The 17,172-nt window shown below is 51.8% G+C and overlaps 1 protein-coding gene across 8 annotated transcripts in view; it reads left to right on the forward strand.

The window, feature by feature from the left end:
* Positions 1–17,172, forward strand: part of SLC39A11 (solute carrier family 39 member 11) — a 582,750-nt gene that overhangs the window by 395,359 nt on the left and 170,219 nt on the right. For 5 of the 8 annotated variants that reach the window (XM_008693699.2, XM_008693696.2, XM_040640315.1 and 2 more), the window contains 3 exons: positions 3,011–3,109; positions 5,594–5,752; positions 6,559–8,263. The exons of 2 other annotated variants lie outside the window; for them this stretch is intronic. In XM_008693699.2, coding sequence (XP_008691921.1) covers positions 3,011–3,109; positions 5,594–5,752; positions 6,559–6,637 — 337 coding nt within the window. In that variant the 3' untranslated portion in view covers positions 6,638–8,263. Of the gene's footprint in view, positions 1–3,010; positions 3,110–5,593; positions 5,753–6,558; positions 8,264–17,172 lie in introns of those variants that run through there. One more of the 8 variants, XM_040640316.1, reaches the window with a different exon arrangement.

The following is a 17,172-nucleotide window of genomic DNA, read 5'->3' on the forward strand; positions in this document are numbered from 1 at the left end:
CCCCTGATCTCCCCATGGATGGCCTTTCCTGGCCTTTCTCTCCCCTCCCTATTAAGCCTGGTCCGGCTCAAGTGACAGATCACTGTGGGGCTTGGCTTGACACCGAAGGGAAGGGGTGCCGTCAGGGGAGAGCCTGTGGTTTCTCCTTAATGAGCCCTTCATCCCCACCTCCCTCTCCCTGCCACTAATTTGCCACAGTCTAGACTGGCGATGGTGTCTTTGTGCTCCCTCCGGGAAGAACAAAACACAGAACACAGCAGCTTTACTGTCTCGGGAAGGCCAAGGTTTCGGTTTTTCCCCTTGCTTTTCAATCCTGTTTGGAATCTTCATAGCCCGTCCTGGAAAGGAAACCTCTCATCTGGGCTTTCCCTCCCCAAAGTCGAACAAAAGAGGGGATGGCCCACCAAACCCCACTCCCTGGGGATGCGACAGAGCATGCCCCTTGGGTCAAGTGGTGCCCGGGGAGAGCAGAATAGAGCTGCAAGAGGGAGGGAGCACCTGTGGCTTCCTTCCTGGCAGGCTGCCCTCTTGCACCGCCTTTGCCGGGCCCCAGCCTGCTGATCTAGCCCCCTCCCCCTTGCTAAGTCAGCTCCAAGCTCGTGCTTCCAAGGGACCAGCCCTGCCAGCCCGAGCCCCTGCTTCCCTTCTGCTCCCCTTCTGCTCCTTTGCCCTGGGTACCTGGGAGCCAGTCTTCTGTCTCTGCTGTTGCTAGTCCTGTCTCCCCACTGTCACCCCCACTTTGCTGCTTCTGTTCTTTGTTCTTCAGAATCCCCTCCAGGGCCCCCCCAGTTTGGGTTTCATACACAGGAAGGACCCAGCCTGCAGGCCAGCTGGTGCATTCACAGGAGCTGCTGGTGTCCTTGGCTCCCACCTGGGGCCACCCCCATGATGCTTCTCGGTTGGGTGGCAGCATAGCAGGGAAGGGGCTCCTGGGGCGGAGGTGGGTGTGGCCACGATCCTCACCCTCACCCATTTTGGTGATGTCTGACATCATTGGCAATCAACGCCATCAGCACATTCTTCCAAGTTCTGCCAATCTGGAGCCTGACACCACAGCGATTCACTGGAGCCCCGAGGGCAGGCCTGGGCGTCAGCGTTTGCTAATGCATGGCCAGGGCCGGGAGCTCTGGGCTTTAACTCAGCCTGGAGCTGATGCAAGTGATGAAGTGGAACAGGGGGTGTGGAGGGGACCAAGCCTGTCCATTGGGTCACCCCTAGCTAGCTGATGTCTCACCGATGCAGGCCATCCAGTGGAGCAGGGGGACGAGGTGGGTGACACGTGTGGGCCCATGAAGAGCAGAGCCGGGTTAAGAAGGGACATACAGGAAGATGGGAGGGGTGGAGAACCCACGGTCCAGTCCTTGTCTGGGGGTGAGGGGCCCAGGAGCTCTCGGGGGGGCGTGGAGGTCACCCGACGAGCCGGTGCTCTGCTGAGGACAGCCTGGTGGGATCCCGAGGGTGTGGCACCTGGTTGGGCTGGCAGCGCCATGCCAGAGCCAGGGCAGGGCAGGGGTCATGTGGCTTGCCAGGGATTGAAGAATGGGGTTTCTGTGCTGCTTATCAGGACGGTGGCTCCCGGACAGGATGCGGAGGAGGCTTCCATAGCCCGCCTGGCGGAGGGCTGCAGTCAGTGCGTCACCATGAGGACTTTGGACGGGGAGCCCCACCTCTGACTTACTGGTGACATGGGGCTGGCAAGTCCGGGGTTAGGCTGGGGGGACAGTGTGCGCCAACCTGTGAACGTGGCGGGGCAGGCGATGGCCATGGACAGTGAGCCTGCCGCAGAATGCTGTTTCCGCGGTCAGAAAAGGGGTACAAGAACTGGTCAGACGCTTTGCTCTTCCTCAAAGGAAAGCTTGGATTCAGGGCTTTGCAAAAGGTCAAGAAAGCTGGTTGTATTCACTTATCCATTTGGGGAGGGGAGGGATACTGGAAAAGTGTGGGGAAAAAAGGATCACCCCTTTGAGGGTCTGTTTGAGAAGGCAAGGCAGGAGCCAATGAAATATTGGCAAATGGACCCTTAAGGTTCATTTCTTAAAAAGGAGTATATTTCAAATGCCCCCTGCTCCTGAAACGGGAGCTCCCGTTTAGCAGAAGCTTCTAGAACAAGTTGCATTTCTGCCCAGGGCTGGTGGGAGTTTACAGGGCCCTATAACTCAAGCAGGGCTGGACGGTATGATCCAAAGCTGGGTTTGGATTCCTAGACCTGGGACCCAAGAAGTGAGACTCTTGACCCTGATCCCGAGGCCGGCCCTTTTCACCCTCTGCAGACAGCAGGCAGTTTGTCCTTGAGCCTGACCAGTTCCCAGAGCCCAACCCCTCTATGTCCTGCAGGAGCAGAGGAGAGAGGATCACGGTGAGCACCACAGGGGCCCAAAGAAGTGTGGTGCCAGGGCCAGACCCGCAGAGTCAGCGGGATGGCCAAGCCCGGGAGGTCGGTGTGCCTGTTGGAGTCCGCTGAGTACTCCCTTGTCCCGTTTCTGAGCTTGACTCACAGTAAAATGCCAGGTACCCATCTCCATGCCACAAGGGAATAAAGCCCAAACCGTACTGAGCACCTCACCCGTGCTGGGAACGTTCCAGGCCTGAGGTCACTGGGCCACACAGCCGTGCACAGTCCTTCATGGGCGACGTTACCATCCCCGTGCAAGCCCGGCTGTGTTATTCGTAAGGATCTGAGATGTCCAATGGTAAATGATTTGTACAAGGTTATGCAGCTCAGTGGCAGAACCCGGGTCATCTTCATGCCCAACCATCACGTTCTCTGCTTATGTGACGCCATAGAGATCGAGTGTCCCTGGGGACCAAGGACAGCATGAAGGGGTGGACGGTCTACGTCAGCCCCTTCCTCTCCGTGTGCCCTGCACCTGCACACAGTCCCTAACCTTTCTCCTTCCTGCACCTGCCACAGGTCTCACCAGGATCTCTCACACCCAGGGACGGCGTTGGGTCTAGTCCGGGGTCCCAGGTGTGTGCGGGTGCTCCTTCATGTGCCTTCTTGCTCTTTCAGGAATTTAGCCATTGGAATCGGGATCCAGAATTTCCCGGAGGGCCTGGCTGTCAGCCTCCCCTTGCGAGGGGCTGGCTTCTCCCCCTGGAGAGCCTTCTGGTAAGTGCTCCAGAGTGTCTGCTGTCAGAGTCCGCGGTCGTGTCTGATGTAAAGCTCAGAGCAGCCCTTCGTATAGGCTTCTTTCTCCGAGAGCCACCTCTTCTGACCCGGAAGTGACCCTGGAGCTCCTGCTAAAATGCCGACAATCTGTTTGAATCTTGCACCCCCAAGGGTGGAAGGAAGCTTAAGAAACTCATTCTTGACCTTCGACCTTTACATAAACTAGCCCCAATGGTCATGTTTCCTATTTCAAAATGCCTCCAGGTGTAGCCACGCCATGCCTGTTCAGTGTTGGGTTTTCTCCCCGTCAGGTAGGAAGTAATCCATTGTCTACTGTCAATGTCACACACCTTTACGTAGGCCCATCTGAGCACAGCCTGTCCCCAGGAGTCATTACATTGGCCCCGGTCAGAACCCTGGTCAATGTGAACACCAGGGTTGTGTCAGTAGGGTCTGGGAGATGATGCCTCTTGCACTCCAGCTTCATGTTTTCATAGTCCCCGTGGCCTTTCTAGTCTATTCCTTTGTGTTACTTTTTCAGTGACACGTAAGGTGAGTCCTCAGTTTTCAGAGGGGAGAACCATGGCCCAGAGAGTCAGACAACCTGCTCTCGGTGGTGACTCCAAGACTAGAAGTCTAATCTGTCCCTCGACTCAGGACTCCGAGCCCCAGAATACCTCTTTGTCAAAACAATCACTGCTCTAGAATGTACGGTGAGGGCATTTTAAAAGACTGTTAATAACAACAATTTAAAAATGCCTTCCGTTTTATGGGACCTTATGACTTACAAGTTCTTACACATACTTACATTATTTTATTTTCCCCTCTCTTGTCTCTTTCTCCATTGTTGGAGTCTACAGAACAGAGGACGGAGTGAGGGCAGGCAAATGGCCTTAGAGATTTGGTTCAAATGTGAGTTCCGGGAGCCCCAAAGCTGTGACTGGTGTCTCATATAGGAGGGGCACTATGGAACAGGAGGCGAGGGAATGGGGGGCCTTGTGGTCAGCGTCTGGACCCCAAGATTAAACACTTTTTCTTCTCAGTCCAGTCTGGGCTTGACGTCAAACTCACTCTTTTTCTGAAGTGACAAGGCCAAGGCCAGGAATTGTATACACACTACAGAATTGCAAAGTCTGCTGACCCATGCATACAGCATAAGTCTGGAAGCAGTGTGCCCTTAGAGAGTCCTGCAGTGTAGACAGTGTCTCCTCATGCCAACAGTCTACTCCTGGCCAGGGAGAAGCAGGAGAGTGGGGAGCTTCACAGCCCTGTCCTGTCACTGAGGAGGCCAGCTGGGCAGGGAAATGCCCCAGTGCACTTCTGGGTTTCTCTAGCCCCATTTTACAGATGGAGAGATTAAGGCTCACAGGCAGTATATCTTGCCCAATGCCCACACAAGAGATAATGGGAAAGATGTCCCAACTCCCTTTGGTATTCAACGCAACAGCTGGCCGGGCTCAGCTGTGGGGAGCGGGTACTGGCTTCTCTCCTGCTCTCTGAATCCTCAGGGCTCATGCAGGCTGCTGTTTTCATCCGGGCTCCTGTGATTTCAAGCAACAGAGATCCACTCTCACTATAGCTCAAATAAAGGGATTCTTTTTAAAAGAAGAAGTCTCACCTTAATCCAAGATGGGGGCAGTGGGGACCAGCTCTCAGTAGATACCTGGCCGGGTAGGTCCACCTCTTCGGCCAGGGGGTGTGGTTACAGCTGCTTCAGAAGGGGTGCAGTGGTGGCTTGAACCCCCAAACCTAGCAGGCACAGCCGTCCTTGGGAAATGTCCACACCACTCCTAATCAGTGTCCTGCCGGTCAAGAGACAATGTCGACGTTGGCCGGTGAACAGACAGAGGACATGTGGGGTATCTGTACAGTGGGATATTACTCATAAAAAGAATGAAGTGAACGCTGATATGTGTTATGACACGGGCACACCTTGAGAACATTATGCGAGGTGCAATAAGCCAGCATTGCATGAGTCCCTTTATATGAAATATCCAGAATAAACAAATCCATAGAGACAAAAAAGCAGATCAGTGGTTGCCGGGAGCTGGGGGAGGGAGGGCTGGGGAGTGGCTGCGAATGGGTATGGGGTTTCCTTTTGTGGCGATGAGAATGTTCTGGAACCAGGTCATGGTGATGGTTGCACAACCCTGTGACTATACTAAAACCACTGAACTGTACAGATGAAATGGGCGTGCCCTATGGTATGTGAATTAGATCCCAATCATGCTGTTATGGCAAACAGACAATGCAGAAGACTTAAAACCCTACAGGACACCCGGGAGGGGGCACCTGCCGTGTCGGAGAAGGTCGGGGAAGAAGGAGGTGGCTGCAGACGCAACGAAATCCTTTTGCACTGCCAGGCGCAGCTACGATGCGGAATGAGGCGTCTGTGTTCTGGGGCTGAGTCAGCAGTCTGAGCACGCTGGCGATGTGTCTGCCTGACCCTCCCCATGGTGGCACATGTCTCTGGTCTCTCCTTAGGTACGGGCAGCTGAGCGGCATGGTGGAGCCGCTGGCCGGGGTCTTTGGTGCCTTTGCCGTGGTGCTGGCTGAGCCCCTCCTGCCCTATGCCCTGGCCTTTGCTGCTGGCGCCATGGTCTATGTGGTCATGGACGACATCATCCCCGAGGCTCAGATCAGGTTGGAGAGCAAACCGTCCCTCATCTGCCCCTGGCCAGTTTCCCATTCCCGGGGCCTCAGCCTCCAGATCTTACCGTCCTTCATCTGTTACTCCTTTCTTTGCTCTTACCGCTTCCCGCCCCCTCCCAAGATCATCCCCCCCCCCTTTTCAGCTGTGCTCTCTGAAATGAAAGAGAGACAAGTAAGGGGTGGCGGGGGCGGGGGTGAGATTGGAGAGACGGAGCAGTAACACTAGGAGCATATACACTCCACTAATCCAGGTGATTAGTTTTGCGTATGTCCCTTTCTCTCCCCACCCCTCTCTTTCTGGGTTTTTCTGGGGCTGGAATGAGGGGAGCGGTGAGCTCTGATAGCCAGAGCTATCCATCCATAGTCTCATTGTGTTGCTGTGGGCCGGGTGTCAGGGGGTAGGGGCTCGCTTTCTTTGTTTCATTTGGTTTTTATAGCAGAATGATGTGGAGGTCAGACTCAATAATACCATCGAGAATTTAATTGCCACTCTGTATTATTCAAGGATATTTTCCAGAGCCAGGAGAGGTATCTTTGGGCATGTTACTTCTGCATGCCTCAGTTTCCCCACGAGTAACACGGGAATAATGACAGCACCGATCTCATGTGACCATCCTTTGTGGTTACATGAGTTAGTTTGCCTGGCATGTAGCAAGCCCCAAGAAATGTTACTTGTCAATATTGTTCTTATTAATCGTAGTGGTGTACTTTCTGTTGGAATTGGACCTCACAGAGGATGCTTTCAGCTTGGATGGTGTCCCAGAGTGCATTAAGGTCTTCCTTCCCTTCCTTCCTAGTGGTAACGGGAAACTGGCCTCCTGGGCCTCCATTCTGGGATTTGTGGTGATGATGTCCCTCGATGTTGGCCTGGGCTAGTGCGAGATGCTTCGGACCCCAGGAAAAGCAGCACCAGGAAACTGCAATGGTTGGCTTCAACGGGACCACAAGCCTCTTTTCTTTACATTAAAACACTTTTCCTTTCTCTCCTTTTCATCTCATTATCCTGATTGACTCTGATTATAGTAAGACAATTTTTACTCTTCTTTGGAGGGAGATCTTAATTTTATTTAGAATGTCAAGGTGTCACGGAACTCCAGATTTTCGTTTGGCCACTAAATAGAATCTTTCTTCGGCGAGATTACCAAGGACACACAGATCAGGGAAATCTCTGCTGTCATACCCTCAGTCTCCCTCGCTGGGCTCAGTGGCAGCTTCTCAAGGTCACCACCTGCAGGAGCAAGCTACCAAGAGAGAAGCCTCCTAAGCATTTTTGCCACGTGACTCAGAGCCGAATGGCCAGGACATCTCTCGTCTGTCCCTCGTGATCGTTCACCACTGATCATCTACCCGTGAGACCGGAACTGGAACGTCATGGACATAGCAACCCACTCTCCAAGGTCCAGCCAGCCCAAGAGGAATATGCCTTCCTCTGTGTCCCCCGAGGGAGATGGTGTACGGGAGGGGACACAGACAAAGGGAAGGAAATCGGTTAGTCTTTTTCTTTCTTTTTTATTTCACTTTTTTTAAGGCGAAGATTGGCACTGTTGATGTTAAGGGGATTAGGGAATTCAGACAACCATGAACACAGGGTGTGAGTGCAGCTTTGGTGAGAGACCTCTGCTCTCTATGGATTCCAGAGCAAAGGGGTTTGTCATGGTGTCCAAATCCCCTAGACATTCATTTTGATAAATGTATAGCCTTCCCTTTTCTAAGAGACTTGGGGACACCAGCGGACAGCCGGAACTCAGACTCCTGTGTGGTTATGGAGGGAGCCACTTAAGCTAACCTGAGTGAGAGAAAGACATTTGGAATCTGCACTAGGTCCTTCCCTGTTGACCAAGTGACTTGTAACCTTGGACACTTAAGCTGTCGCAGGCTTTGCTCGAGTTTGGCCAGAAAGCTTAGGATGAAGAAGGAAGAAGGGGTAGGAAGAAAAAGAGAGATTTTTTACATTCCCCTTGTAAGGTAAATCTTAGCCAAGTCATCATCCTGAAATGACTCTAAAGGGATGACTTGAACTACACTAGAAGCCAATCTGCTCCATCCTACACGTAGTTTCTCGAGCAGGGGTGATAGAATTTGTCTGTTTCAAACGGAGCTAATGCCTGCCGTCCTCTTGGTCAAAGTAGCATATGGGACCTTGAGTGGGCTCTGCCAGCAAGGCAGGCAGCCCAAGACCCGGGTGTTCAGGCGCTGTGCTTATCAGTGCCTGCCCTCTGAGTTTACATGTCGACTTGCTTCCAAGGGTGAATACCTTGCTCTGTGAAATCTCTAAGACCTCAAAGGCCAACCGTACGCTGGGTCTATGTATGTTCTTCTGGAGCACTGATGATCACAATGGAAGACACATTCAGAGATTCTGATTGGTTGAAATTAATTGGTTTGCTAGTTGGTGTATGTGTATTTTTATGTCTTTGTATGTAGTTCTACATAATGCAAACTTTCTGATGGACAAGACCTCATAACTGTGATTAATATCAATAAAAGGGATATTGTTGTGGATACGCTGTGTCCGGTCCTTCTCCAAGCTGCTTCTTGCCAGGGTTGATAATATAAGTAACTAAAGTTAGTCCTAACATCTCCCCTACCTCATATTAGTAGAAGCAAAGGCTTACACCAGTCCATGTGAACCATTTCCACGTGGTGATGGAATTTGATGAGTGTGTTAGATGACCCATACATAATGGACAGCCTGGGTCACACATGACATTCAGTACTTTAGGGACAATCGCCTGGTGTCCCGTGCTTCTCATGCTAGCACAGCAACCCCAGGACCTCTGTAACCATTATATGTCAACAAATTCAGACTCATTTAGACTTACATTCTTCCCTCCATTGTTGAGCACCCTAAAAATCTATTCCTACGCATAGTTTCCCCCGATTTGTCAGTAAAATTAGAAAAATCCCGAAATGATGTTGGTTTCAAATCCTTATTCTTCCCGGTTTGAGTTTGCCATTGCCCTTCCTTTGGAGGCATGCTGGGATATAACTGATCATTTCTGGAGACAATACAGGGTAGTGCATGAGGAGAACTGGCTTTCTTTTGCAGGGTGACGCCTTCAGGCAAAGCAATTGCAGTGTCTTCAAGAAGTGTTTCAGAAGACTGGAGGAAGGGCAGTGTGTTTCAGCTGACAAAGGAGGCTCTTTGAGGATTTAGAATTCAGAAAATTCCAAGGTTTTCAAATCTTCCCATATATCTCTGTTTTGCTTTTCTGGGTCCCACTGCTTCCTGACCAATGATTTCTATGGAAAGGCTGTAACTTTACCAGCACAGACATTCAGCCACTCATTGGGATAAAATTTTGCATTTGTTTTTCTACTTTTCTCAGCCTTACGGACACAAGAGGTAAGAGGATATTTAGGAACTATCATAAGAGATCTCAAGGTTTCAGTCTTTTCCTTGAGCTAATATTTCAGGACTGGAGCTTACAAGTGTATCTTCTCTAAGCTTCTAGCACTGCCTGACGGGACTGCTTCTCAGTCCTCATATCCTTGACTGTTTGATGGTGGCAACTTGTTCCCTCAAGGCTTTGTCTTTGATGGGCCCTTCATTCTAGGTGACTGTAAGTGAGAGATGGGGGTAGGTGTTAGCCTCTGGATCTTCTCTGGGAACCTGTCAAAAACAGTCTCAGCCTGCTGTTCTGAGGGAAGGACCAAAAGGCCATTAGGTGAAGACTGTGGGTCGGACAGGGTGCTATGCACCCTCTCACCTCCTTTAAAGCTCGACTTCCATATTATTATCGCCCCACTTTGCTGACAAGGAAGGTGAGGTCCAGGAAGTCTTACTATCGCCAAGGTGGTGATAGGCAGTGGCAGGATTGGTTCTGCTTTGCGCGGAGGAGGCAGAAACCGACCTCCCAGACCCTACTCCCTAAAGCTTTCCAGGTGCAACGTTCTGCACCCCTCCACCGTCTAATAAGTGGTTGAATCTGTGAAAGTTGGAAGCACCTGGGAGCCCAGGGGGTCGTTCTTTTCCCGCCGTCCTTCTAAACTGAGGTATGATTTACATATAACAAAGGCACAGATCTTAAATGTATACAGTTCCACCAATTTTTACCTACGCGCCCTTGGGCCGAGCCCCGCGACAGGGTCTTGGGAAGCCACAGGCATGGGTTCCCCAGCTCTCAGGTGCTCTCCACCCCCTGGCTACGTGCCCTGGTCAGCCGCCCGGCCCGCAGGTGCCACCCGCCTGCCCGGCCAGGTGAGGCTGGGCTGCCCGCGCGGGCGCACGTTCTGGGGCGCGGCGGGCGCCGGGTCTCTGGGAGCCTGCTGGGCCGGCCTCTCCCGGGTGCCTGGCGCGGCGCCGCGGGCGGGTCCCCCGGCTGGCTCGCGGGCGGCTGTTTACCTGCGCGGGGCGGGGCCGAGGAGCGGGGGCGGGGTTCCGGGATGCTCTGGGACCCGCCCCTCTCGGCCGCCCCCCTGCAAGGAACTCGCGAAGCCTTCACCCCGCTAGGCTGCAGCGAGGCCTTTGCTGCTCCACCGAAGGGACCGCTGGCTTTCCAGGACTCCTGGCTGTCTGCAGGCTTGTCCGTTGCAGGGGTGGGCCCGGATTTGGGGGATCCGAAGTTTATACAATTTGAGGAGCGCTCTTCGGGGAAAATAAAAGGGCACACACACAATTAGGCACCGGGCTTTGGAAGGGGCACCTGAGAGCAGGGTCCCTGCGGTTCAGGCCTCAGTGGCTGTAAGGTAAGTTAACCTCTGTAAGTACACCCCGAGCTGTAATGGACCCTGCCTGACAGCGCTAGGGGAGCTTAGAGGTTGCAGAACTAACAAAGTTTCATTGAGTTCACTTTGTGATCATCTTCCTGACACGGCCCAGCCCCTGCAGCTGTGACGGGGGGTGCTTGTGTGTTCACAGGCAGGAGAAATACTACTCAAAATTGTGCTTCTCTGTCCTGGAGCCGAAGGAGCTACACCAGGAGGGAGTGTTTCCTTCTTCCCGCAGGAAGCAGGAGGAAGGCTGGCCCTGGGCTGCAGTGAGCATGGGGGAGACAGCAACCCTAAGCCTTCCTTTGGAGGCTCCACTCAACCCTCTTCCTTTCTAGTTCTCCTCTTGACAGTACCTGGGCTTTGCCAGCAACTTGGTAGCAAAGGGGCCCTGCGTGGCCACCGTCTGTCCCCAAGAACTGTCACTGAGATCTATGCAGTTTCTGATGGGGCTGCTCACTCAACCTCAGGAACCCCAAGCGTCCTTAGGGCATCTGGCTGTGCCCTCTGTTCCAAGACATGGAAGATGTAAGTGGATGGATGAGGGAAAAGAGCAGCTGGATTACGTGGGCCCAGGGAAAGGCCTAGGATTCTTTTGGCACAGGGTAAACCTTGGGACCTGTATCCCAGCACGCCTTGATTCTCCCCCCAGATTAAGAGATCAGGCCGGAAATTGTGTGGCATCTCCTCTGATGTAGTCTCCACTCTCTGGCGAACTACGAGCCGCAGTGGTAACAAGTCTTTTAGTGGCCTTGCTGGCTAGCATGGAGGGCGATGGGTCTAGCGTGTTTGCAGTTGGTGAGGACCCAGGTCTGGGGTCTAAGGCCAGGCTTAACTCCCTTCACTGATGGCAAGCCGTGACCTCCAAGCAGTCCAGGATGTGTCAGGGAAGAAGGAAAATGTAGGACAAGCCTGGGGGGAGCATCCTGAGCGAGGGGACCCCTTGGGCATAGCTTGGTTCACTTTCTAGGTGTGCAGTCAGGGTGTTGGAGGTGTACCCCCTTCTCAGACCTGGCCTTTTAGCTTTAGGGTTGGACATGCACTTGGGTCTGCAGTCCACACTGGTCACTACCGCACCGTGGAGGGTGTCCCATCGCAAAGAACAGTCTGCTGTTTTAAGATTAGTACTTAGATTTCTGTTTCATCAGAGTTTCTCTTGAACAGAGGCCTGCTCCCTTTCTGCTGTTGCAGTGAAAATGCTGGTCAAACTTACTATGTGAAATTATGAGGAATATAAAATTGGTCGTTTACTAACAAGCCTATAACATAGGTTAAAAAGAGAAAAGACGGCTCGTAAATAAATGGTTCATGAATGTATAGATTTCTTCCTCGTGGGCATTGGTCATATTTAGTAACTTGGTGGGAGATGGTCACTGTATTAGTTCTCCAGTGTTGTATAACTACCACCAGCTGTGTGGCCTAAAGCAACACACATTATTGTATCAATTTCTCTGGGTCAGGGGTCTGGACACGGTTTAACTGGATCCTCTGCTCAGGGTCTCACAAGGCTGTAGTCAAAGTGTTGGCTGGGCTGTATTTTCTGGAGGCTCAACTGGGGAAGAGTCCACTTCCAAGCACATGCGTGTGGTTGGCAGAATTCAGTTGTTGGCAGTTGTAGGACCGGGGCCCAGCTCCTTGCTGACTGTTGGCTGTGGGCTTTCCTTAGCTCTGAGGGGCCTCCTGCAGTTCCTAGAGGCCGCTCACAATTTCTTGGCCCACGGGCTTTCCAACATGGCTGCTTCCTTCATCAAACCGGCCTCTGCGGGAGTGTGCTAGCAAGAGGGAGTCTTTTATCATGCAGCAGAATCATAGGAGTGACGTCCTATCACCTTTGCCGTGTTCTCTGGGCTCATAAACCCAGGTCACATGAGTTGATCTCATAGGTTCACGGTCACCCTTTTCATCAATCAGGCTACGCATGGTGCAGTAGACCACGTGGGTAAGAGATGACTTTATTCTCTCTCGCACGTCCACTTCAGAGTGGTGCAGTGAAAACCTGGAATGGTTGAATGAAGGGGGGGGGAAACTGGAGTCAAGGGTGCCCACCTGGAGAGATGGACTGTGCTCTGTGAGCCCTGGGGATCCTGGTCCTTCTGCCCTCCTTGGAGGGATGTCCGTGGGCTGATCCCCCAGAACTGTGGGTCAGAGCTGTGACCAACTCTTGACTTCTTTACATGACCCAGCAGCAGGAACTGGGGATGCTGAATGCTTGGGGAGGATCACCTGCAAGTCTACTCCCTCCTACCCCATCTTCCGTCATTAGCAGAACAGAGCTGAGTAGACATGCTTCAGAGTCCAGTGACAGTTTCCCTGCAGACATGGGAAGAGGCAGAGATGCCTGAATGTTGGTCACTCTCTTTAGTTTGTTCTAGAAGCTTTTACAGATCAGCTCCTGTTACATATTTCACGGCAGTGGTCACCCGTGTCTCAGCCATTGGCTGTACTTTGCAGGCAAGAGGGAAGGAAGGGAGATACAAAGACAACAATGACCAAACACCAGTCTACACCTATAAGAGTGTAGAGACCTAGCAACCTCCCAGGGATTTTTTAATGTATATCTGTGTGCATTCACACCTTGTGTAAATAGACTTACATAATAGCAACAACAACAACAAAAACCTTGGAGATCAGAATCAAGCCTTAACTTTCTTTCTTTGGAACCTAGACTTTAATGTCAGGGAGATGTGAGATGCATAGACTTTTGGGTCATCTGGGAGAGCTTAAAGTGGACCACGCTCTGGAAACGGGAAGGGTTCATGAACCTATACTGTCCTCCTTCCTCGAGCTGTTTCTTTACCCAATAGGTTATGCATCTTTAGGAGGAGGGGTGAGGTAGGCGTGTGTGTTTGTTTAATGTAGAATTCTTGGCAAGTGTAAATTTCTTGGCAAACCTATCAGTTTGGCAGGTGCTGAAAGGTTCTTTTTCCAAACCAGAAAAACTGTGCTGCCAGTTTCCCTTCATCATCTTCACAGCCCCACCAGGCAGAGCGCCCACGTCTCCTAGCCCTCCGTAGACCCAGGCACGAGCCACAGCGACAGTCTCTGGGTGGATGACGCAGCCATCAAGGCTCAAGCTTTTCCTCAGTGGGCTCTGTCATTCTGAACATGCGTTTCCCAGGTGTGAAAGACAAGGGTGAAGACGGGTGGGTCGTTTAACCTCATCGTAGGGTTGGGGTTGTGGTAGGGTTGGGATAGAGGAGGCAGGATAAAGAGGAAGGAGAGAGGGACGTTAAGAGGGATCCAGACTGGGACCATTGGCACCATCTTCACCACTGGGGAAATGTGCTACCGCAGCCCTGGACGGCCAGATGTCATGGCTGCAGGCAAAGGCAGGATTCTTGAAGGCAGCTCCGCGAGAATTCACAGCACTGACTGCATGTCCGGGGAAGATGACGATGCTGATAGCCTGGCAGGTCGTGCTCAGCCTTGGCAGGGGAGCTCCAAGCAGGGCTTTGTGGTTTGGAAAAGCACAGCAAACAAGTAGGGCACAGGGCCACCTCGGCAATACCACCTTCTGTGCCCAGGGCTGCCACCGCCACCCACACACCAGCTCCTCCCACTGAGACCCGCTTTCATTTCCTCCCCACTTTCATTGATGGGGGAGGCGGGTCCCACCTGTTTGGTCCCTGGGGCTGTTACCCATAAGCACCCGATACCTTGCTTTTTCTGGGTCATGGACTTGCTGTGTTGCCGGAGCCCCGTGAATTGGTTAGAGATTTTGTTGGCAGGTGTAAAGAGGAATCGAGCCAGCCCAGGGGATGATATGTCTGCATACGTAAGGGAGGGTAGGGTCTTGCCAATCAGGAGAGAGAGGGCACTGGTGCGTTTGGATGTGACTGTGACATTCAGGGAGTGGACGGGTGATTTTTGATATTCCCTCTAATCTTGATCTCCACCAACACAATCCACGAAGAACAAAAATAGCAAGAGGAAAAGATTCAGTGGGCAACGTCAGCTTGGGGGAGCACCAGCTGAAAATGGAGCTCTTGCAAACAGCCTGCAGAAATGATAACAGTGTCCTTCAGGCCATGTGAGATGCTTGACCGAGGGGGGCTTAGATGGTTAGCCGGGGTTATGCCCGGCAATCTGCCCTTTCTCCTGCTCATAAGTCTTTGTGAAGACTCAGACAGCTTCCTTCTGAACCATGCCCACGGCTTGGACCAAATGCATCCCGTGTTTGGGAACGGTCTCAGTCCATCTGATCTCTGCTGTGACAAAGTCTGGTGCTACAGCGGAAGTATTTGGGGAGTAAATGTCACCAGATGCTGCTCTGTCCCACCGAAAATGACGAGCGGTTTACTGTCCACCACTGCAGTCACTGACTCCCCTTCCTGCTGCTCTCTGGTTACAGCCACAACGACGACAACAACCAGTCTCCTTTAGCCGCTATAATTTCAAAGCAAGGCCAGATCTGATCATTTGCTTTACAACGCATATGGAAGTCTTATGTTGGCAGATTTAGTCTTTCCTCTGTGTTTTTGATCTTTCAAAGTTGTTTCTGTTCAAATTTTATTATGGAGAACTTTGAACCTGCACCTTAAGTAAATAGAATGGTATCACGAGCCCCCTTGTATCCGTCAGTCAGTTCCAGCAGCCCCAGCCTGTCTGGCCCCCCTTACCTCCCTCGTCCTCATTATTTTGAAAAAAAAAAGGAAGAAAGCAAGAAAGAAAGGGAAAGAAAGAAAGAAGGAATGGGGAGGGGAGGGAAAGGAAAGGAATCCTAGACATTTGTGTCATTTTGTTCATAAACAGGTCACTATGTATCTCAAAAAAGGAAAGCATTTATTTTTTACGTGACCCTGATACCATTATCATACCCCTCCCCAAAGTGACATTATATAATTTGTTTTAAATATTTCATATACCTTATTCCCTCTCTTTAAGTTGAGTGGTGGCCTTTGGCCAAAAACAATAAAATCTTGCCTGATATTATTTAGCTCACATATCCTATATTTCTAAAGGAATTGGTGCTTTTCTCAAAACTCATTCATTGGCTCATTTCCTTTCCCTAAATAAGCCTGTGGGGGTAAGCGTGAAGAATGAGACCCAGGGAGCGTGGCTTGCAATCAGCACTAATCCTAACCGTGAACTTGCCTTGCCCCCATGGCCGAGGCAGCTTGTGCCAGTGACCCCACCCAGAGGGACAGCGAATTTGAACACACCCTCCTTGCTTGTCCCTCCCTCTGTGCTGAGTGCCAGAGCCCAGCTAGGAGTCTGCAATGGAACGGTTGTTGGCTGAAGGAAAAGGCTTGTATATTTCTGGCCACGTGGCTAGCCAGCATGTGGATGGACAGTGGGAAGGGGGGGGGGCATCGGACAGAACAAGAGCCAAGAATGATTTGCAGCCCTTGTCGAGAAACACACACACTAATGTGGACAGCGGCAGCACTGGCTCCCTCCGGGCTCTCTTGGACCACAATATCCCCCAGCTTCTGTAGAGCCTGCCACCTCTCTGGCTGCAAAGGATGGTGGCCCACCTTTCTGGTTGGTGTTGCATTTGTAGGGAATCTCATTTGGAAATCTGTCCTTCCATGTTCCCTCTTCCCAGATAGGGTTGTTGGTTTTTTTGTTTTGTTTTGGTTTTTTAATTGCCAGGCCTGTGAGCTCATGATGTATCATGTTTGTTACCATAGCTAGAAGAGCCCTCGGCCTGCCTGGAAAAATGATTTTTTCTTCCTGCAGCTCTCATGGGGCTGGTTTTGAGAAAGGATGTGTCAGAGTTTCAAGGGCACCTTCTCTGGCCCTGGTTGGCTTCTGGGGATGACAGCCTAGCCGCTTCCCCCTCCCCACCCAGGGCTTTTAGGTTGACTGACACTTTGCGTGTCAGGGAGAGCTGCCTGCTACAAGCCTGGGGCTCTGCCGGAGAACGTGGATCATAACTTGCATTGTGTTCATCGAGGGCCCTGACAAGTGCTGATGGATTCGGCTTCCTTGCAAAGCCTAAGCTCTGGGCGGGGACAAAGGGGAGCATTGTGTGGCAGGGCAGGCCTCTGCGTGTGAGCCCACTCATTTGCCTGGCGGTGGAGACAGGTGCATCACACGCTCAGCGTGCCGGAGCGACGCTGGGTGATTAAGATCTTGGCTGTGTTCCCTGGGGCCAGGCGTAGAGAAGTAGATGTGCAGAGAGGAACGGCTGTGGTCACTGTCCTCTCCCTGGAAACCGGCCCCTGGCTTTTCTTCGCTGGACTTGCTCTTCTGAGCTCTGCTCCTAAACATGGCATCTTGCGGGGATGGGAAAGCTCTGGATCCTGTCCTGACTCCCTGCCCTTTCCAGCTCAAGGGGGAGCAGTAGGGTGCTGGGCATCGTCAAGGGGGAGGCACCCTGAAACCTTCTGGGTCGTTGCCATAAATGTGTAAAACCATTTTTGTCATTTTAAAAATTAAAATGTTAGTGTACTAAGTACCAGGTAAGTAACGCTTAGTCAATCGAACAGCGTGGTGACATTGGTAACGAGTCAGTCCTGCTCTGCCCTTTTCTTCCTCAACGGTGAAGCTGCTCCCTGCGAACACTTTTTCAATTCCGATTATATGTTTCTTTTGATATTTACCTCTGATTTCCCAATACCATGCTTGTCCTGGCGTTTCTCCCAATTTTGGTTTCAGATACTATCTACTGACTTCCTACCTTGCAAAGTGAAAGTTCCCTTAGCCTTACGTCTGGGCGCATGGCTAACAACCTAAAAACCTCCCTGCAGTGTCTT

The sequence above is a fragment of the Ursus maritimus genome, unplaced genomic scaffold (assembly GCF_017311325.1).
Source record: "Ursus maritimus isolate PB19 unplaced genomic scaffold, ASM1731132v1 scaffold_24, whole genome shotgun sequence".
Classification (NCBI taxonomy): domain Eukaryota; kingdom Metazoa; phylum Chordata; class Mammalia; order Carnivora; family Ursidae; genus Ursus; species Ursus maritimus.